The 22,617-nt window shown below is 49.8% G+C and overlaps 1 protein-coding gene across 1 annotated transcript; it reads left to right on the top strand.

Moving 5' to 3' along the window:
• Nucleotides 1–218: 218 nt before the first annotated feature.
• On the top strand, nucleotides 219–6,671 carry LOC103603573 (DNA-directed RNA polymerase I subunit RPA1-like; the record flags this gene model as incomplete). The annotated part of the gene is made up of 7 exons (XM_008588132.1): nucleotides 219–345; nucleotides 1,897–2,007; nucleotides 2,640–2,924; nucleotides 3,935–4,135; nucleotides 4,907–5,024; nucleotides 5,538–5,702; nucleotides 6,015–6,671. Coding segments are annotated over 7 exons (1,108 nt in total), but the record flags the coding sequence as incomplete, so codon positions are not given.
• Between the last annotated feature and the right edge of the window lie 15,946 nt (nucleotides 6,672–22,617).

Below are 22,617 nucleotides of genomic sequence, written 5' to 3'. Positions count from 1 at the left end.
ATGTTCAGACCAGGCCTTTTGGGCTTTGGAGTTGTTCTTTCTGACATGCCAAGTGCCATGCAGGAACGGCAAGGAGGGGAAAGTGAGTGCAGAGGAGAGGATGTATTAATAGTGTATTAATCTCCTATGGGAATCTCTCAACATCCTACCCCCAAAATGAGGGGAGGGCTGGACATGCTGGTACTGAGTGGGACTGCATGGCTTTCTTCTCATTTTAGATTTTTTAAACTTCTGATGGAAGCCATCAGAAAGAAGAATAATAAAGCCTCAGCCTTCAGAAGCGTAAACACTCGAAGAGCTACACAGCGGGATCTAGACAACGTGGGAGAGTCAGGGAGGAATCGGGTAAGTCCCCCAGGGGTCCCTCGGGAACCTGCTCAGGGAGAGTCCCCAGGCTGGGAAGCATGTAGGGTGTCGGCTGGCTCGGGCTTCTGTCCTGGGAAGGCTCTCTGATTGTTCGCTGCGCTCCTCAAGCCCTAGCCTGGTGTCAGCCCATCTCTCACTTACCTTAGCATTTATCTGCAGTTCTGAGAGAGCCAGGAGGCACCAGTGACTTCTTGAGCATGATGGGCTGGGCAGAGGAGGTTGCCAGACAACATGGTCTGGTGGGCCCTGGTCAGGCCTTAGGACATCATCCCTCTGCTCTCGAGGACCCTTCTATAAGTGGATTTCATTCTGAGGGGAGGCTCAAAGTAATGGTGTGCACTGAGCCTTTGAAAGTTCTTTTTCTGGTTTCCTTTTGCTCTGCCTTTAACCACCCCAGGCCAGATGACCTGAGGCCCCCCTGGGCACTGGCAGGGACCAGAGAGGTATTGGGAAACACGAGGTGTTTGCCACAGTGACAAAAAGGGAAGGAGCAGGAAAAACGATTGGAGGAGGGGAAAAACCCAGGATAATGATAGTATATCTGCCAGGGGACCCAGGAGTAGGTCAGACCTGAGAGTGGTGTGAGGCAGGTCCCAGGTGCCATGAGAGCCAGCAGTTTGTAGGGCTGTGCCGACGCACTGAGCCTTTTGGGTGAGGGCGGCGTGATGCGGACTGGGACTGCCCCTGCCTGGCTCTGTGGTCTCAGCTGTGTTACCCCTTTCTGGCCTTGTCTCCTCACCCCTAAAATGAGGAGCTGGCCTAGACCAGAAAAAATATTGGATCTCTCCTGCCCTGCGGATTTACCCATTGATTTAATTCATGCACGAGCGGGCATGGGCTGTCTTTGGAACGCTGCCCTGTCTTAATTCTTATTTCACCCAGAAAGAAACTGTAAGAAACTAGGAGCCAAGGGCAGGAGGAGAAAGATAGAAATATCTGATTTTTAAAATGGTCAATATTCCACCGAGACAACCCATCCTTTTCATTCCCATCTACAACTGGGGTAAATCAAAAATATTTGGAACAGTATTTTATACTGTTTTTTTTTAATGACTTGGAAAACCCTGGGACTTTTCCTTAATTTAGAAAAATGAAAGACTGCAAGTGGTACTTGTAATGATGAATACTGAAGGGTCGGGGGCCTGGATTCCAGGGCTAGAATGCATACACACTGGGTTGGTGGGTTGGGTTGGGTGAGTGGTAGAGGGAAGGTGATTGATAGAAGGGAGGTGGATGGACAGTTGGAAGGTGGCAGGTGTGTGTAGTGGCTGGATGGGTGAGGGTAGTGGAAAGGGCTAGAATGCATACACACTGGGTTGGTGGGTTGGGTTGGGTGAGTGGTAGAGGGAAGGTGATTGATAGAAGGGGGGTGGATGGACAGTTGGAAGGTGGCAGGTGTGTGTAGTGGCTGGATGGGTGAGGGTAGTGGAAGGGTGGATGGATGGATGGATAGGATGGTGGGTGGATAGATAGATCCTCAAGCACTGGATATTGAAGCTAATCTTCTTTCTCCCTGTCTCCAAACCACAGGGAGAGCAGGAAGGTGATGAGGACGAGGAGGGGCACATTGTGGATGCTGAAGCCGAGGAGGGGGATGCTGATGCCTCTGATGCCAAACGCAAGGAGAAGCAAGAGGAGGAGGTGAGGGGGCTGTGGCCATGCCCTCCTCCTCTGTCATACCTGAGGGATTGTCCCCTGGCACCTAAACCATACCTCTGTCATGCTGGTAACCCACCAGGGACCTTGGAGCAAGTCCTGCCTGCCCAGCCCCTGAGAAGATGATGGGGTTTCTAGGGCAGGAATTTGGCAGGGGGCCATCCCGGGGCTGCCGTTTGGATCTGGCTATCCCTGGATATGAATCAGACAGGAGGACCAGAGAGGCCTCTGGCAAGGAGAAGTCAGGCTGCTGCTCGTTTTTACAATGAAAATATAATACCTCCCTCCCCTCCCCAAACTAGTCCCATACTGTCATAATTGTGGCAGGGACAAAGGGCAGTTTAGAGGGACTGAGGGAATTGGTGGGTCAGAGAGCCCAGGTGAGTGGGTGAGCTCTATCTCAGAGGCAGACATGCTGGGACAAAGGGATGGCATTTCCAGGGGAATGGCCAAAGGGAGGGAGGAGGAAGGCAGCCCAGGCAGGAGCAGAGAAGCCAGGGGTGTGGAACAGGTGGGCCTTTTGGGCCAGGCCTTTGCAGGGGCGTTTGTTCCCCAGGCAAAGTCTGGGTAGATGGTGGGGCCTCGGGTGACACAGCCTCTGCTCCGCTTCCTGCCAGGTTGATTATGAGAGCGAGGAGGAGGAGGAGAAGGAGGGAGAGGAGAACGAGGATGAGGACGTGCAGGAGGAGAGGGGTGTCCATGGTGAAGGCTCCCACAGGGCCCAGGAGCAGGATGAAGACGTGGGTTCAGGCCCTGAAGATACCTCGCCCTCCTGGAAACCCTCCCGCAGTCGGGCACCCCAGGGAGCTGAGGCCGTGGAGCGCAGGGTCCAGGCCGTGCGTGAAGCCCACCAGTTCATAGAGAACTACCAGTACGACACTGAGGATAGCCTGTGGTGCGAGGTCAGTGAGCTGTGTGGACGGAACCTGCTGCTGAGCCCCCCCGCACAGCAAGCCGGGGGCAGCCTCACTTCCCATCTCCTGCCTCCTCAGCACACTCACGCCTTCGAGGTCAGTGAGCTGTGTGGACGGAACCTGCTGCTGAGCCCCCCAGCACAGCAAGCCGGGGGCAGCCTCACTTCCCATCTCCTGCCTCCTCAGCACACTCACGCCTTCTGTTCTGAGAGTCCCTTGCTCACTTTTGAATCCTAGATCCCTTTAAGAATCTGGTGATGACTGTAGACCCTCTGCCCCAAAGCACAGCCTCATGCATGTTACTTTCAAACCCTTAGTGAGCCAATTCTCTGATTTTCCAAAGGTACTGTATAGTGTATACATGGGTCTCACCGGCCAGGCCCGATACTGGTACTTTCAAATATATCGCCTCATTTAATCCTCAGTACAACAAATGCACTAACATAACTGTTGCTGTGGAGGCCTCGTTCTCCAGCATGGAAGAGCATTTTGGTTCTCTCCACACACAGCCCCAGCCGCCGTCCTCTTGGAGACGTCATAGTTCCTTTCGAGGCTGGATGGTTTGGATGCCTAGACACCTACACACACTTACTCTTTGTCTTCCTTTGATCCAGTTCAGTGGTTCCTAAATCGTAGTATCGATAACAAGGATCACTGATGGGATCGCACACACAAAACACAGACACTATTTTGTGGTCACTGAAAGGACAGTAATGGGGATGTTGAGCAGACATGAGTCTCAGCATTCTCACCAACATCTGCAAAAACGCAGCTGCACTGTATCCACCTGGAATCTGAGTGACTCTGTGGTCAATTAAACCACCCAGTGTTCAGAACCACCTGCCAGCTCACCCAGGAGGAGCACCATCCCCCAGCCTGGGTGATAGAAGGTTTTGAAGGAGTCTGCTGGAGAGCCTGGCCCGTGGGCCTCTGCCCTCTTCCTGCAGGTTGGGGGTGGCTGTCTCCCCTGGCCCAGCTCTCCCTCCCTCCTCTTGCAGGTGACATTGAAGCTCCCTCTGATCAAGATGAACTTCGACATGAGCTCCCTGGTAGTGTCTTTGGCTCATGATGCTGTCGTCTACGCAACCAAGGGCATCACTCGGTGCCTCCTGAATGAAACCACCAACAGCAAGAATGAGAAGGAGTTTGTGCTAAACACAGAAGGAATCAACCTCCCGGAGCTGTTTAAGTACAACGAAGTATGTCTCTCTCTCTCTGGGCCATCTGCTGGCCTTGGACAGTAGTAACCCTGACCTCACGTTGTCTCAGGACTCAGCCACTTGGATGCAAGTCTCTAGCCAATCTATTCTGGCCCGTGTTCCCCAAACCAGGTGTGCATGCCATAGCCTGCTTCCTGGGATTCACGGTGCACATTAGCCTTGTTAAGGCCTGCAGTACAGAAACCTGCTGAACTTATCTAACCCAGAGTTTCCCAGACTAATTTGAGTAAAATTTTTTTCCTTGAAATTCAAATCTTCCCAAAGTAGAAGAAATAGTTTGCTGCATTGCTGGCCTGGCTGCTGCTAGCTTTATCTGGTAAAGGAGGCCCTGGGAGTGGCAGTGCCCAAACCTGGTGCTCCACACCTGGCATTCCTTGGAGCTGACTTCTCCCTGCTCCATGTGTCCTGGGGGGGCGTTTAAAGTGTCTCTGCTGGGGGATCTTTTGTCATCTCTCAAGGGAATCTCCAATCCTAGTAAATGGGTCTCTCTATTGAATCTAAAGCATCTCCCAAGTCATCTCTGGACTCTGGTAGTGACAGCGAGACAGACCTTGGGGCCCAGCCAGCATGCCATCAACAGTTGTGCCTAGAGCATTTCCTTTTGCTAATCCGGGGCCACCTCTCAACTGCTTTGTCATCAGCTGTACTCAGCTGCCAGACACAAGGAGAGAGATTGTGGCTGGGGTGAGATATGTGGACAGAAGGGAGCAGATGGCCAGGCTCTCTAAATCCCTTCCTTCCTCTCTCCAGATTCTGGATCTGCGCCGCCTCTATTCCAATGACATTCATGCCATGGCTAACACATATGGCATCGAGGCCGCACTGAGGGTGATCGAGAAGGAGATCAAAGACGTGTTTGCAGTGTACGGTAAGAGGAGTGTGCACACAACACCCTGGAGGTCCCAGCACTAGTCAGAACACCAGACAGCTAAGGGACAAGGGTCAGGACCATGACTGTCTAGCACTGAGGTGGGAACTAATACGTGGGTGCGGTAAGTGTTTGCAGGTCTCCAGGAATCCCCGAGAGGGAACGTGAAGAGGTGGCAGCCCCCATCACCACTCAGTGGTTTCCTGTCTCTTTGAGGAAGCTCCCGTCCAATGACTTGGCCCCATCCTACCTTTGTGGTTTTCGTTCCCAAATGGAAGCAGTGCAGTTAGATTCTTGTTTCCTGTGCTGCTGGACAGGAGTGGGAAGTTGGGTGCAGGGATTATGGAGGGACATCCCAAGCCAGGGGTAAGGGTTAAGTAGCTGCATGAGTAGGTGGCCAACCTGGAGGGAGCCCAGGATCCTGGAAGCAGCCTGGCTTGTGTCAGGTGACACTTCCCTAACTGTTCCCCTTGTCTCTGCTTAATCTTTCCTTATGTACTGCCTATGTGACAGGCATCGCTGTCGATCCTCGCCATCTCTCCCTGGTCGCTGATTATATGTGCTTCGAGGGTGTTTATAAGCCACTGAATCGCTATGGGATCCGGTCCAACTCCTCCCCTCTACAGCAGATGACGTTTGAAACCAGCTTCCAGTTTCTGAAGCAAGCCACCTTGATGGGTCAGTGCATAGTAGGTGCCCTGGCCTTCCCTCTCCTGGCTCCGCTCTGCACAGCACAGGAGCAAGATCTTGGAATCTGGGAGGGACTAGTGGGAGGGGTGGGCAGCAAACGGGAAAGCTACTTCTGCATTTGAAGGAGCAGGAGAGGGCCTTCCTGTCTTTCAAACACAGGAGCAGTGTAGCGTCGTGTAATCTCATCTGCCTCAGAGACCCAGTCCTTGGGGCCTCTGAGGTCTGCATCCACACCACCTCAGTGATGAACCCCCAGCTCCATCCTGAACCACCTGCCACATACTCTTGTGTCTCTCACAGGAGCCCATGATGAGCTGAGGTCTCCTTCAGCCTGCCTCGTGGTCGGGAAGGTCGTCAAGGGCGGGACGGGCCTGTTCGAACTCAAGCAGCCCCTGAGATAGCAACCACCGTGGCACCATCTGCCAGTCAGAGGACCTGGGTAAGGGCCTGGCCTACCCTCTGCATGAGAGGATCAGGAGAACAGAATCCAGGATGGTTCAGAGTGACATTGCAGAGCACGGTAGTGACCTTGGGCTCCAAAAAGCAGCTGGCCTCTGGGCTGGGCCAGCTTGACCTGGAAAGCGGAGGCATTCCTCAGCCCTTCCCCTCCCCATCTCAGGAATATTGACAAGTTTTGCCAAGTCCTCTGAGTCTCTTCCAGCTGGCTGGGCTTCACCCTTGTTGCAGGAATCCTTGGTGACAAAATCTCTAAGGAGAAGCACCAAGGCTGTTCACTAGGAAAAGGAGGGGCATGCTTTGCTGCTGGGGACCCCAGGTACCTCCAGGGTAGGGAAAAAAGGTCCCCTTGCTGTGAGTGGCCAGTGACTGCAGGCAGGATTCCTGGGGTGCCCAATGAGTGGGCACGTAGAGCCTGCTGCCCCACAACCTGTTCCTCCCGGCTGCTCCAGCCCCTGGGGGCAGAGGCCCCAAAGAGTTTCCCATGCAAGGCTTCTTCCCTCGGCCAAGTGCAAAGTAGCACAATCCTCCACCCACCCAGCTTTTGTGCCTGGGGAGGGCCCTGGCCCTGCTGCCATAAGAGCCTGCTGCCCCACAACCTGTTCCTCCCGGCTGCTCCAGCCCCTGGGGGCAGAGGCCCCAAAGAGTTCCCCATGCAAGGCTTCTTCCCTCGGCCAAGTGCAAGGTAGCACAATCCTCCACCCACCCAGCTTTTGTGCCTGGGGAGGGCCCTGGCCCTGCTGCCATGTGGCTAAATGTCCTTCTAGACTGGATCAGCCCCCAGGCTGGGGGTGGTCTCTTCAGGATCCTAGCAGTTCACTCCTGCACATAAAACCCTGAGTTACCACTGAGTTACCACAAGTTGCCTGGCTTTTTCTGGTTCTTGTCTCAGTTTGGTGTCCAGCCTGTGTCCCTCCCTGTAGGCCCTGCTCTGTCTGGGATCATCCGGGATCCCTCCACACCCAGCACCAGCAAGGTTCCCTGACACAAACAGAAAAGGCAGAGAGGACTTGTACAAAGGCTTTGTAAAACCAGAGGCTCTTTCTATTGTTGTCTGATGTTATTCTGGTTCAGGCTGAGTAATAAACATCACTGGAACTAGCTGTGAGGGAAAAAAAGACTTCAGTTTTTTAATTTTTTCCCTTGGTTTGTGGTTCTGCATTTGGATTTGAGAACCCAGGATTGGGATTTTCTTGGCACAGTTAGATCTCCGGTCCCTGTTCCTGTTCTTGTCTAAGGATGCAGGAGGAGCACTGAGCCCCTGCAGCCGCCCCCGCCTCTGATCCCTATCTGCTCCTGCAGTGTTACCTTCCAGAGCCAGGTGCTGCTATGACCTCAAGAGAAGGTTCAGGGGAAAGTGACTGTACTGCTCTCTCTAGACATGGGATGGGACCCAGTCCATGCCTCCTCTGCCCTCACTGGGGAAAACCTGGCAGAAACCAATACCTCACAATGGGATCTGCCAGGTTCAGCAGGTTTGGGCACAGAGGAACACACCAGCCTTGGCGGGCGGCAGGAAGGAAGGGTCACCTTGGTACCCTGCCCTAAAGAGGCCCAGCCTGCAGGGTGAGGCAGTCATTGTTTGAGTTAAGGGGCACATTCCCTACTTGATGGTTTCCACTCATCCTAGTACGGTGAGAGAAGGTCCTCAAAGGAGACCACAGCATAACCTGGTGGCTGTGACATCTGGTGGATGAATGAGTAATTGGTTCCATGGGGTCAAGCCCACCCAGGCACTGAGGGCACGAAAGTAAAGGAGCAAGTCCTGAATATTGGCAAGGGTGTGAATCATCCCCTCTTAAGTCAGACCCTTGACCTGTGTTGGGATGTGAGTCGGCCCTGCTCTACACCTGACTCTCCCTGATGGAAGAGTATAAAAAGCACTCCTCGTTTTTAAATAGACATTCCACAGCCGGCACGTCTTGATGAGCTTTGAGGAATCTCACTGTGGGATTACGCGCTCACTTCATTGGTTCTCTCTGTTCAGAAGCCTTTGAGGGTAGCCTCATTAGTGTTGAAGGTGATATCATCTTGGGCATATTCTCAGGATTGTAAATGTTCTTCCTCTGAGGGTGCATTTGAGTTTTAGAGTCACAAGTTGGCTTAAGCCAAATCTGATGAAGAAGATGGATCAAGCTGCGTACTCATTTTTTTTTTCCTTTTTGTCTTTTTTCGTGACCGGTAACGGGATTGCAACCCTCGGTGTCGCGCCCGTACTGCGACCGGCAACGGGATCGCAACCCTCGGTGTCGTGCCCACACCGCGCTCACTCAGTGAGCAGACCAGTCTCTATATGGGATCCAAACCCTCGGCGGGAGCGCCACTGCGCTCCCAAGTGCCGCACTCTACCTAGTGCGCCACCGGGCCTGCCAAGCTGCGTAATCATTTTTAATCAGAACGGAATAGAAAGTGATTGGTGGGGTTCACAAACTTTTCACAGAAGCTGCAACTTCTTTTGGAGCTGAGTTGCCCTTAGCCAGCCACTGCTCAAGGACATCCGTGTGGCAATGTCCAGGAACAGAATAGAAAGTGATTGGTGGGGTTCACAAACTTTTCACAGAAGCTGCAACTTTTGGAGCTGAGTTGCCCTTAGCCAGCCACTGCTCAAGGACATCCGTGTGGCAATGTCCATACTTACTTGCTTGCTCGTAAGAGGTTTTTTTTTTAAATCTCCTTTCTGGTTTCTCCCACCGGCTTTCCTACTGATACTCTTGTAAATCTTTGAGACACTTTCTATCCCAAATCAGGCAGGAACAAAACAGGAATGGACGAAGCACCTTGTCCCATTCCCAGTCTGGAACTTGAACCTTCCTTTCTCTCCGCTTTGCCCTAGTCCCAAATATCTGCACAAATGTCTGTACCCATTGGACACTAATTCCCCATTTCCCCTTACCTTATTTTCAGCCCCTGGCAACCGCCATTCTACTTTCTGTCTCTATGAATTTGACTTTTGTAGATACCTCCTATAAGTGGAATGAGAGCAGTTGTCTTTTTGTGATTGGCTTATTTCATGTAGCATAATGTCCTCAAGGTTCATCCATATTATAGAATGTGTCCATTTCCTCTTTAAGGCTGAGTAATATTCCATTGTATGCATATACCACATTTTGTTTATCTACTCATTTGCTGATAAGACACTTAGTTTTTTTACCTTTTAGCTATTGCAAATAATGCTGTGGACGTGGATGAGCAAGTATCTCTCAAGAGACCCTGCTTTCTTTTAGATATATACCTAGAAGAGGATTTGCTGGATCATGTCAGAACTTTTTAACTTTTTGAGGAATTGCCGTCCTGTTTTTTATTCATTTTTCATTCCCTGTCTTTTATTCATTTTACATTCCATTTTACATTCCCACCAACAGTGCACAAGTGTTCCAATTTCTCCATGTCCTTGTTTTGTTTTGTTTTTTATAATAGCCATCCTAATGGGTGTGAGGTGGTATCTTGTGGTTTGACTTGGGCTGTGTTTTAATCAGATGTTGGGGTCCTTAGGTGGTCTGTACATACAGAGAGTTAGGAACCATTGAAGAAGTGTGTATTGCTTGCCAGTCTTAAAACTATGAGTTTACAATTGAGTTGGGGGCTGTAGGAATCTAGAAAATGCTTTTAAAATAGGAAACACTGGTCCTTACGGCTGGTTAGATGAAGATTCGTCAATCAGCAGTTTCCCTCTCTGCAGACTCCTCGGTACTGGGCCCCCATACTTATAGCCTGTCCTTGAGGTTGTGCAGAGTTAGGTAACAGCGTTGCTAGACCTACCGAAAGTCTCGCAACCCTGGTGCAATTTTACTTCAATCACAACCACCACAATAGCTATGCTCAAAAATTCCAAATTTCTTACACCATCAACCCCTAGCCCCCTTTTTGCCAGAGTCCGCTTAGAACAGAGACTCTCAGTTCTGCACATTGGAACCACCTGGGGAGCTTTTAAAAAGATAGATTCCAGGGCCTCACCCTGAGATTCCAATTTAAGCAGCCTGGGCATTAAAAGATCTTCAGGAAATTCTAATGTGCAGCAGAAAGTCTAATATTCCTACTCTTTCCCACCTCTAGAACCACAGACTTAGGATGAGCCCTAAATTGTGGAAATTCACAGCCACTGTCACCTCCTTTCAGTATAATGACTTCTCAAGGAGTGAGTCACTGGCCCCAGGTTTCTGCAGTAAGATCTTAAGCTCTGATCCCTGCCCTCAGAGTGTGTGAGTGAGTGTGTGTGTGTGTGTGTGTGCGCGCGCGCGTGTGCACAAGTGCGCTTTAAACTCTTATGGTGCCATAGCAGATGTCTGCAAGAATTTTACTATGGGGTTCAAAGGAAGCCGTCAGCTCTACCTTGGGTCCAGCAAAGCACATTAGGGAGACTTCTTGTCTACCTAAAAGGTGCTGTCAGCAGGACACCAGCAGGGGCAGAAGGAGGGGACACTAAACCAGTCATTGTTTCCTAGAAGTGGCTCCATAAGAAGTTTCCATTTAAAAAGTTCAACCTTGGGCCGGCCCGGTGGCGCACTGCTACAGTGCACTGCTACAGTGCACCGCTTGGGAGCGCGGCGGCGCTCCCGCAGAGGGTTCAGATCCCACATACAGACCGGTTCCCGCTTACTGGCTGAGCAAGGTGTGGGAGCAACACCGAGGGTTGCGATCCCGTTGTGGGTCCCGGCCCGGTACGGGCGCAGCACTGAGGGTTGCGATCCGTTGCCAGACACGAAAAAAGACAAAAAGGAAAAAATGGGTCCCGGCCTGGTACGGGCGCAACACTGAGGGTTGCGATCCGTTGCCAGACACGAAAAAAGACAAAAAGGAAAAAAAAAATAAAAAGTTCAACCTTAATTTAATGAGAATCATACCTTGAGTTCTTTTAGTACCTCTGTCCTCCCATGAGTGCTAATCAGGGCACCTCAGTTTCCTTATGTGTAAAATGGTGATTAAAATTAAAGTGCTCATAAAATCATATACAATGATAGATGTTTACCTGTATACTAAGTGGTTCTCAACAGGGGTGATTTCCTCCCCCCTGGGGACATTTGACAATGTCTGGAGACATTTTTGGTTGTCACAACTGGAGGGAGGTGCGACTGGCATCTAGTGGGTGGGGGCCAGGGATGCTGCTGAGCCTCGTCCAGTCACGGGGCAGTCTCCACAACAAGGACTTGTCCAGCCCCAAATGTCAGTAGTGCCAGGCCGGGATCGAGAAACTGCCCCATACACATGTATGGGGACTAACATTGTTTCTTTTACAAAATGGAATCATTTACATTTTAATCACTCAGATAGGTAAAACAGTGGTGTCTCATTGTTACTGCAAGTTGCAATTCCCTATTAATAAATCTGAACATCTTTATGTGTATTTATTGATTATTCTGATTTGCCCTTCTGAGAATTGCGTATTTGTATTCATTGCCCCTTTTCTTTTAAAAAAATTTTATTGAAACATACTGATTGTACATATTTATGGGGTACAGAGTTATATTCCAATTCATGCATACAATATGTACTCATCTATTCAGGATAATTGGCATGTTCATCACTGCAAAACTTTGTGATTTCTTTGTGATACATACATTTATCTCCCCTCCTCAAGTTGTTTGCTTATGTGCAGTAAATCATTATTAAGCATAGATTTCTGGGTCAACTGTACACCAATAGAACTTATTTGTCCTATCTAGCTATAGTTTTGTGTCCATTAACCAGCCTCTCACTGTCCCCCCTCCTCTTTCCCACCTCTAGAAGCACAGTTCTTCTCTCTTAACTATCAAATTATTGTTATATGTTCTCGTTGTCTTTTGTTGTGTTCTATTTTTTAGCTCCCACAGATGAGGGAGAACACGAGGTATTTCTCTGTGCCTGTCTTATTTCACTTAACATAATTTTCTCCAAGCTCATCCATGTTGCTGCAAATGACAGAATTTCATCCTTTTTTATGGCCGAATAGTATTCCATTGTGTACATATACACCACATTTTCTTTGTCCAGTTGTCTGTCAATGGACATTTAGGTTGGTTCCATATGTTGGCTATTGTAAATAGAGCTGCAATAAACGTGGGAGTGCAAGTATCTCTTTGACATGATGATTTCCATTCCTTTGGGTATCTACCCAGCAGTGGAATTGCTGGGTCGTATGGTAGCATTGCACATTTTTCTATTGGGTTGCTTCTGTTGCTTTCATTGTCAATTTTAAAGAGTTGTTATTTATTATAGGTGTAGATAACTTTTCTCATCTGCATTGAATACTTTTCTCCCAAACCATTAAGTGAATGAGATAATACAGGTGAAAAATTTAGTACAGAACCTGAACTGTGGCAAAAACTTCAGTGAGGTTAGCTTTTGGCCACCTGGGTCAGTGGTCACCCTTAGGCTTTAGTTAGTGCTACTGGAGCATTTTATTGATTGAAAAAGCAAATTACCCGTGTGAGGGACTACACGTATGACAGTCCAGATGCACTGGACGGATTGTGATAAGAGCAGAAAATAACCAGAAGCCAGGAGCAAAATGAAGCCAGCCCTGCTCTCCTTCGTGGCTTCTGCTTAGCTCAGTTACAGATACGGATGCCCACCTTCACCTGGAGTTTACCATGCGTGAGCCTGCCCAAGTCGTTTACATACGTTAATTCATCCAATCCTCGCAACAAGCCAGCAAGTGGGGTACGGTCACTCTCCTCCTTTTACACTAACTTGTTTAAGGACACAGTCCACAAGTAGTGGAATGAGCATTTGAAACCAGGCAGCTGGTTCCAGGGTCTGAGCCCTTCATGTCCTCTCTGTGCCCACCCCCTTGGCTTGGACAGACCAGGGGAGGGGACTTTCATAGACAGATGGCAGCTAGGTGCGAGGGCACCAAGTGCCTCTCCAGGCTAAGGAGCACCTCTTCTCAGGTATGTCTCGGGCGGGGGGCCACAGACGGGATTGCTGAGGGGCTGGGGAAGCTGGCAGCTCACAGGGATGAAACAGGAACTAATAAATGACAAGCAGTCACTTTAAAGAACTAAGAACCCCAAGTTTATGGACCAAGTCAAAGTAGAGGTAGATTTTGAAGTTTGAGAAAATGTACTGAGGACCCGAATGATGGTGGGTTAGGATCTCTGAACCTTGGGGCTTCACCATGGAGGAGACGTGGGTATGGGCTGTACCAGTTCCAAAGGGCTTCCATGACATCGTCTCATCGAATCCCCACAGCCCTGCAGCACGCGTCCTATTGGCCCCATTTCACAGTGGAAGAACTAGATCTGGAGGAGTAAAAGCGATGCCCTAGACTCCACTCAGATGCAGGCAAAGACACTTTCTGCGGCCCCTCTTGGAGCTGCGCCTTTTCAGGATGCACCTCTTGGCAGCACCATCAGGTTCTGGTTGGTGCAGGGTGACAACTCCCAGGTTGTGTTGATCAGAGTGGCTACTATCTCTCTGAAAATAGAAGGGCAGCCCTGAGGAACGAGCCCCCGGTCAGCGAGGATGGAAAGAGGAAATCCGCAGCAGTCTGGCAGATGAGTCTGTGGGAGCTGGACTGCGCAGTTCATCGCGGGTGGTGGATAGAGCATTAAAAGGGAAAACTTAACAACTTGACCAGCAAAGGCTGAGGGCTGGCCCCTCCCAATGCCCACAGGACTTCTGCCCTGCTCACTGTACTTCTTGGCCTGCTTTCCAGCCCTGCCTCTGAAGGCCTGGGCTGGGCGGGCACGGCATTGTCACAGGTGCTATCCACAGACCACCAGCTCCTCACCCAGCATCCTCCCCAGGAGGAAGGCTGCCGGGCTTTGCCAGGGCTCTCACAGGGCCTAGCAGGCCGTCCTGGCCCCTCGCCTGGAAGGCCGGTGTTTCCCCTCTCCGGCCTCTGACTCAACTCGGACTCCTCTGCATCCGGTCACACCATAGGCTGGAGCCCTTGGCAGCCAGTGGCCATCTGGCCGGCCCAGCTCTAGACTCTGTGCTCTGAGGACAAGACTTTTTCTTCTTCTTCTCTGTAGTCCCAGTTTTAAGTGCTCAATACATAAATGTTGAACAAAGAAGGAAGGAAAGGGCCGGCCCGTGGCTCACTCGGTAGAGTGCGGTGCTCATAACACCAAGGCCCCGGGTTCGGATCCCATATAGGGATGGCCGGTTCGCTCACTGGCTGAGCGTGGTGCTGACAACACCAAGTCAAGGGTTAAGATCCCCTTACGGGTCATCTTTTAAAAAAAAGAAGGAAGGAAAGAAACAAGAAAGGGAGGCGGGGAAGGAATATCATTTGTCCCTGGTCCTTAAAATAAACATCTTTTCCTCTTCCATTTTCTAGACCAGTGGTTCTCAAAGAGTGGTCCCCAGATTAGCAGCAGCAGCAGCACCCAAGAACTTGTTAGAAATGCAAATTCTCAGGCTGCACCTAGACCTCCTGAGTCAGAAATGGTGGGAGAGGGGCCTGTTATCTGTGTTTGGACAAGCCCTCTGGGGGATCCTCACCCCTGCTCCAGTTTGAGAACCACTGCTCTAGAATGTCATTAGGAGGCTTTCTTACCTCTGGCCTGTCTTTTTTTTTTTTTTTTTTAACTTGTTTTGGCCCCAAAACTCTTCTGGCTTTGTGGAAATAGTCCCAGAGGCCCTTGTCTTTACAGACTGTAGCTCCCATCAGCACCCCAGTTTGAGCCACTGAGGGGCAGCTGGGCCGGTGTGGCATGTCTACAGCAGCAGCAGGTGTCTACAGCAGACCCTCCATATTCACTAGTTCGTTTGACCCTCCCAACAATCTGTGATGCCAGGGGCGAGCACCAGCACCTCTGTTTTATAGACGAAGAAAGGGAAGGGAGAACGACAGTTCTCCCTTGAGAACCTTCTGACTCCTCAGGGGTACTCTGTGCCTGTGAAACAGTTAACAAGGCAGAGCCTTTCTGTCCCTCTGCTGGGGGTGTGATGCTCCCACAGCACCTGCTCCCCCCAGATCCAGGTGAAGGGACTGACTAGGACATCCTAGGACCTGGCATCCTCATGCAGTGCTGGTGTGCAGCATTTTCCTAGGACCCCAACATAGCCCACCAGCACCCTTTGCCCATATAAAGTCCTTTATGTTTAAAAGTCCTCTGGCACCAGCAATCCCATTTCTGGATATATACAGTAGTCCCCCATATCTATGGAGGCTACATTCCGAGAGGCCCAGTAGATGCCTGAAAACACAGACAGTACCAAACTCTAAACACACATTGCTTTTTCCCATACATACACCTATGATAAAGCCTAATTTATAAATTAGGCACAGTAAGCAACTCACAACAATAGCTAATAATAAAATAGAGCAACTATAACAATATACTGTAATAAAAGTTAATGTGAATATGGTCTCTCTCTCCCTTAAAAAATCTTACTGTATGTAACATTTTCAGACCACGGTTGGCCAAGGGTAACTAAAACTGGAAAGTGAAACCATGAATAAGGGAAGCTACTGTACACAAGAGTTCAAAGCAGGGACTCGAAGAGATATTTGCACACTCATGTTCACAGCAGCATTATTGGCAATAGCTGAAAGAAATAACCCAGATGTCCACTGACAGATGAGCGAATAAACAAAGTGGGGTATATGCATGCAATAGAATAGTGTTAAGCTGTACAAAGCATAAAATTCTGACACGTGCTACAACATGGATGAACCTTGAGAACACTATGCTAAGTGAATAAGCCAGACGCAAAGGATAAATACTGTGTGATTCCATTTATATGAGGTACCTAGAATAGCCAAATTTATAAAGACAGAAAGTAGAGTGGTGGTTGCTACAGGGGCTAGGAAGAGTGGGGAATGGGGAGTTAGTATTTAATGGGTACAAAATTTCAATTTTGCGAAATAAAGTTCTGGAGATGGACTGTGGTGATGGTAGCACAACCATGTGAATGTACTTAATGCCACTGAACTGTACACTTAAAAGTGGTTAAAATGGTAACTTTTTTTTTGCAACTGGCTGATAAGGGGTAAAATGGTAACTTTTGTGTTATGTTTATTTTACCACAATAAAAACTTTCGCAATCCCTTAATGATTCCTTACTCCAAAAAACCTTCTGGATGTTGGGACCGTTTCCAGGGAAGTAGGAGCATATAGGTCTTTCTGCAACCCCCTACACAGCCACAAGCCACCACGACTCCACTGTGGCAGGGGAGAGAAAGCCCAGAACACTGGGTTTTGTTTCCTGGACCCCCACTTTCTGTCCCTGTGGCCTTCAGCAACTGGTCAGCTGATCTCAGACCCTCGGTCTCCTTGTCCATAGGTGAACTGATAATATCTCAGGGTTCTTGTGAGGGCCAAATAGGAAACAATCTGAAAGCTTCTGGCACATAGCGAGGGCTCAATCAATGGTAGTTATTTATGGTGTACCCTCAGCCTAGAATGTTCTCCCCCTTCTCTACACGGTAAGCTACACAGTTCATCCTTCAAAGCCCAGCCTGCTTAAATCCCACCTCTTCTGTGAAGCTGCTGTAGTCTGAAGTATCATCCACCAGTATTGGCTCCCCCTCCCTGCCCAGTATCGGGTATGGACATGTGACTTGAATGACTTTAAGAGCCACCTGGTGCTTTGCTATGACTTCTTTCCCTCTGGCCTGGTCATGGTATGCTCCAGGTGGTACATGCTCTGGCTGCCTGGCTCCAGGAGCAAAGCCCCAGTCAACTTGCAGTGCATATGCAGCTTGAGTGAGAAACAAACCTCAGACATTCAAGCCTCAAGATTTGGGTTGACCAGCCAGCTGCCAAAAAAAAAAAAGAATGAAAGATTTGGAGTTGCTTGTTTCCTCAGATTACCCAGCTCAGGGCCACTCAAAGCGTGGTCTTTCTTCGGCCAGCATCAGCATCCCCTGGGAGCCTGTTAGACCTGGACATTCTCGGGCCCCACTCCAGACGTATGGAACCAGCTTCTGCCTTTCCTTATAAGGCAGCATGTGCAAAGTGCTGAGCACGGCGTCTGTCCCATAGAAGTGCTCAGTGGTGGTTATTTCCTCCACTTCACACATCTGGTGAAGGCTTTCGTTGGTGGTGACTTCAGTGATGGCAGGTATCACGTTGTGAAAATGGCAGAGCAGAGAGAAGGACAGACTCTTCGGGCTCCCCTTTTAACGCCCTCAGAATCACGCCCCTGACCACCATCATTAATCCATTGACTACAGCACGGTCCTATAATCTAATCACCTCTTCAAGGCCCCACCTTTCAATTGCCATAAAAGGATTTCCCACCCTCAACAATTACAATGGAGATTAAGTTTTGGGGAGACATTCAACCCAAGGCACCCCTCCTGATCACTCAGGGATTTATAAGAGCCGAGCCTACCCTCTGCTTGCATCCCCACCTCTTCCCAGCCCACCCCTTCTCCCTACTCCCCTGATCAAATCTACATGCAGCAGTCAGATAGATCATTCTAAATGCAAATCTGAAGATCATTCCCCAGTGCTTTTATGATAAGTCCCAAGGCCGTGGCATGGCCTACATGGCCAAATATGATATAATAGCTCCCTTGCTTTCTAAATGTTATGTTTATTTTACCACAATAAAAACTTTCGCAATCTCTTAATGATTCTTCACTCACTCCAAAAAACCTTCTGGATGTTGGGACCGTTTCCAGGGAAGTAGGAGCATATAGGTCTTTCTGCAACCCCCTACACAGCCACAAGCCACCACGACTCCACTGTGGCAGGGGAGAGAAAGCCCAGAACACTGGGTTTTATTTCCTGGACCCCCACTTTCTGTCCCTGTAGCCTTCAGCAACTGGTCAGCTGATCTCAGACCCTCAGTCTCCTTGTCCATAAGATGAACTGATAATATCTCAGGGTTCTTGTGAGGGCCAAATAGGAAACAATCTGAAAGCTTCTGGCACATAGCAAGGGCTCAATCAATGGTAGTTATTTATGGTGTACCCTCAGCCTAGAATATTCTCCCCCTTCTCTACATGGTAAGCTACACAGTTCATCCTTCAAAGCCCAGCCTGCTGAAATCCCACCTCTTCTGTGAAGCTGCTGTAGTCTGAAGTGTCATCCACCAGTATTGGCTCCCCCTCCCTGCCCAGTATCGGGTATGGACATGTGACTTGAATCACTTTAAGAGCCACCTGGCGCTTTGCTATGACTTCTTTCCCTCTGGCCTGGTCATGGTATGCTCCAGGTGGTACATGCTCTGGCTGCCTGGCTCCAGGAGCAAAGCCCCAGCCAACTTGCAGTGCATATGCAGCTTGAGTGAGAAACAAACCTCAGACCTTCAAGCCTCAAGATTTGGGTTGACCAGCCAGCTGCCAAAAAAAAAAAGAATGAAAGATTTGGGGTTGCTTGTTTCCTCAGATTACCCAGCTCAGGGCCACTCAAAGCGTGGTCTTTCTTCAGCCAGCATCAGCATCCCCTGGGAGCCTGTTAGACCTGGACATTCTCGGCCCCCACTCCAGACATATGGAACCAGCTTCTGCCTTTCCTTATAAGGCAGCATGTGCAAAGTGCTGAGCACGGCGTCTGTCCCATAGAAGTGCTCAGTGGTGGTTATTTCCTCCACTTCACACATCTGGTGAAGGCTTTCGTTGGTGGTGACTTCAGTGATGGCAGGTATCACGTTGCAAAAATGGCAGAGCAGAGAGAAGGACAGACTCTTTGGGCTCCCCTTTTAACGCCCTCAGAATCATGCCCCTGACCACCATCATTAATCCATTGACTACAGCACGGTTCTACAATCTAATCACCTCTTCAAGGCCCCACCTTTCAATTGCCATAAAAGGATTTCCCACCCTCAACAATTACAATGGAGATTAAGTTTTGGGGAGACATTCAACCCAAGGCACCCCTCCTGATCACTTGAATCCCCACCTCTTCCCAGCCCACCCCTTCTCCCCACTCCCCTGATCAAATCTACATGCAGCAGTCAGATAGATCTTTCTAAATGCAAATCTGAAGATCGTTCCCCAGTGCTTTTATGATAAATCCCAAGGCCGTGGCATGGCCTACATGGCCAAATATGATATAATAGCTCCCTTGCTTTCTAATCCCATCTTTATCTACTCCTCTCTCTAAACACCATGGGCTCTAGACATTCTAAGCTACTCCCTGTTTCTGAAACAAGCTCTGCCTGTTAATACTTCCATCCTTTTGCCTTAGGGATAACAAACTTCATGCTCCATGTTAACTCTATGTATTAGCCTGTTCAAGTTGCTATAACATAACAAAATACTACAGACTGAGTGGCTTACACAGAAATTTATTTCTCACAGTTCTAGAAGCTGAAAGTCTAAGATCAAATTACCCACAGGATATGTTTTACTCTGAGGCCTCTTTCCTTGGCGTGTAGGCAGCTGCCATCTTGCTATCTGTCACATGGCCTTTCCTCAGTGCATGCAGAGAGAGAGAGAGAGAGAGCGAGAGAGAGCGTGTGCACACTGGTGTCTCTTATAAGGATATTCATCCTATCAGATTGGGGCCCTACCCTCATGAACTCATTTAATTATTTCCCTAAAGACTCTCTCTCTTAATATAGTCACACTAGGGGTTAGGGCTTCAACACATGAATTTTGGGGGGACACAAACACTCATTCCATAACACTCAATTAGGAGTGGCTGCCTAGACAATTGTTTGAGAAGGATTCTGAGGTCCTACAGCGAGAGAGAGCGTGTGCACACTGGTGTCTCTTATAAGGATATTAATCCTATCAGATTGGGGCCCTACCCTCATGAACTCATTTAATTATTTCCCTAAAGACTCTCTCTCTTAATATAGTCACACTAGGGTTTAGGGCTTCAACACATGAATTTTGGGGGGACACAAACACTCATTTCATAACACTCAATTAGGAGTGGCTGCCTAGACAATTGTTTGAGAAGGATTCTGAGGTCCTACCCAGGCTCCCTGATAAAGGGAGCTGTGCTTGATTAGTGATGTCTGCCTTGGGCTCAGATGGGAGAAAGGGTAGTGGCTCATGCACTGCATATTTTCTTGCCTGGTTTTATGTGTTGATCTTTGCCAGCCCTCTCTCCTGGCCCCAGCATAATGCCCGACACATACTAGGCCCTCAGCACATTCTTAGTGAATGAGTCAACAAGTGAGGAATGGTTACAAAGTGCATGTCACATCCCTGATCTCAGTTAGGCATCACAGCAAGCTGTGAGGTGGGGACAGACGATCAGAGGTGGCTGGCAGCTGATGTAAAGTGCTTGCCCTTCTCTTTCCTCACCCTGTGCTGGAGGTACTGTGTTTGCCTTAGAGACTGGGCATGGAGGTCTGGACGAGTGTCTCTCTGGATTGTGGGTGGCTTTTGCTGCCACTGCCCCCTCGGGCGGCTGATGCTCCACCCTTCCTGCTATCCCCACGACCCCTGCACCCTACTCTCCCCAGCCCTGCCACCCCACCCTCTGGCCTCTATCACTTTGAATGAGAAGCAAATAAGTTCTGTGGCCTCCAATCCCGCTAGAAGAGGGGAGGGACTGATTTGCCTTCTGACTGGAGACGGGGGCACATGCTATCTACTGCTATGATACAGGCAAATCCAGAGCAGGTGAGGGTGTGTGTGACCAGGGAGAGGGGTGCCGTGGACCAGGGAGACTCCTGAACAGTCAAAATCATAATAACAGAAAGTAGAATGGTGGTTGCCAAGGGCTGGGGGGAGGGGAAAACAGGGAGTTACTGTTTAATGGGTACAGGGTTTCAGTTTTGCAAGATGAAAAGAGTTCTGCAGATGGATGGTGGTGATGGTTGTACAACATTATGAATGTACTTAATGCCTCTGAACTGTACACTTAAAAATATTTAGGATGGTAAATATTATGTTAGTCATAGGTATATTTTACTACAATAAAAAAATTGAAAAAAGAAGACAGTACTAGCTGTTAGAATGCAGTGTGTTTTGATTGTGAGTATGTGTCTGAGTGTATGTGTGGGCCTGTCACCCCTGCCCCCGTGCTCAGCCACCCTGCCTCCCCCACAGCCAGATGTGCCACATGGCTGAGCCCCTGTGAACTGCTGCAGGTGGACATCCTGCCCTGGCCCCACCCTGCTCTGGCCCTGCTGCAGCCAGCACCGTGCCTAGCCCTGTGAGATGTGCTCCTCATGGCAGTGACAGTGGTGGGACTCCCCTGGGTCGGCTGTGTGTTGGGAGGACCAGAGGCAGTGACTCCAAAGATAAGCTTTCCAGGTGAGAGAGCAGGTGAGTGGGCACGGGGTGTGTGGGTGTGCTCAGGACAGTTCATCCTCCTCTTTGCCTGCAGTGGAGGGCGGGAGCAGGGGACAGAGACCAGATCAGGAGTAGGTGGTTGGGTTGGACTGGACAGTGAGGAGACAGCACCAGGAGGCTGCACTGGGGCTCTCGGCCTTGAGAAAGGAGCAAGCCTTCCTGCAACTGATCCACCTGGTCTGTCTCCTCACTCATGGCCAGTGTCTCACACAGTGACTGCTAGGAAAGAAGGGAGCAGAGCCCTGAGGGGGCCCGGGGCCCAGCCCTCAGCCGGGGCCTGGCCTCCAGCAAGTTTCCCAAGGCTGAAGGGAGGTTGGGAAAAGCCTGGGATCATTCATTTCTCAGGCCATCCCAGGCCTTCCCAGGAGACTCACCCAGAGGGCGCTGGCCTCTCCACCCCCAGCATCTTCCTGGAGATGCCGCTAGCCCTGCCAAGAAGGACATTGTGTCCCTGGGCATGGAGTCATGAGGAAAGGCGAGGACTTCCACATCCCCATGCCTGTGCCCTGTGGGGCACAGCCTCCCTGCTGCATGGCCAGGGCCATCAGAGGTACGCTGAGAAGCGGCCAGGTCTATCTACGTGCAAAGCCTGCCCTTTGACAAGCCCCAGTTCTAGGAGAAGTGTCCAGGTGGCTCACGCTCTGCAAGGTTCCTTGCTCCCCAATGTTTATTGCAGTGTAAACACTGAGTTTTTTCACATTCATTTTCTGTCCATTATGTACTTTCTACAGTGGCCCCCCAGTAGGGGAGCCGGGGCAGTGCAGCCTGTGAGGGGGTGACAGCAAAGCAGCTCTCTGAAATCTCACCTTCTCCTCAAGCCCTTCTGCCCACCTAGCCTCCCCTACTAATAGAACCCGGTTTCAACCCGGCTGCAGTACGCCTAGCCATGACTGGCCTAAGCCGATCAAGGAACCCCAGCCCTGCTGCTCCTGACTGGCCTGACCCTGATCGTGGACACATAAGTTGCTTCTGGGAAAATACATTCTATCACATCTACAGGGAGAGAGCTGTCCTCCCTCCTTTGGCCATGAGGGTGCCACTGAGAAGACTAGAGGCTGAGGGCCCTGGCACGTTGAACCCGTTGTGATCCGTTTTGATTCTGCACTGTATGTTGCAGTCAATACATTGTCATCACTCTTACATTTTAGGGGAGGATTATGTCTTTCACCATGTTCCTAAATTTAAGAAAAGCTGCACAGTCCTCTTCTGTAAGTTGAATAAATGAGAGTGAGATCAACATATTCAAGGGAAGTTAATTATCACCTCAACTGGCGGAAAAGATCAAATGCCTGTGTCAAGTACAATTTGCAACTT

The sequence above is a fragment of the Galeopterus variegatus genome, unplaced genomic scaffold, assembly GCF_000696425.1.
Source record: "Galeopterus variegatus unplaced genomic scaffold, G_variegatus-3.0.2 Scaffold4680, whole genome shotgun sequence".
NCBI classification, from domain to species: Eukaryota; Metazoa; Chordata; class Mammalia; order Dermoptera; family Cynocephalidae; genus Galeopterus; species Galeopterus variegatus.
Note: the sequence above shows the minus strand (reverse complement) of the source record. Positions and strands in the feature narration are given on the sequence as shown.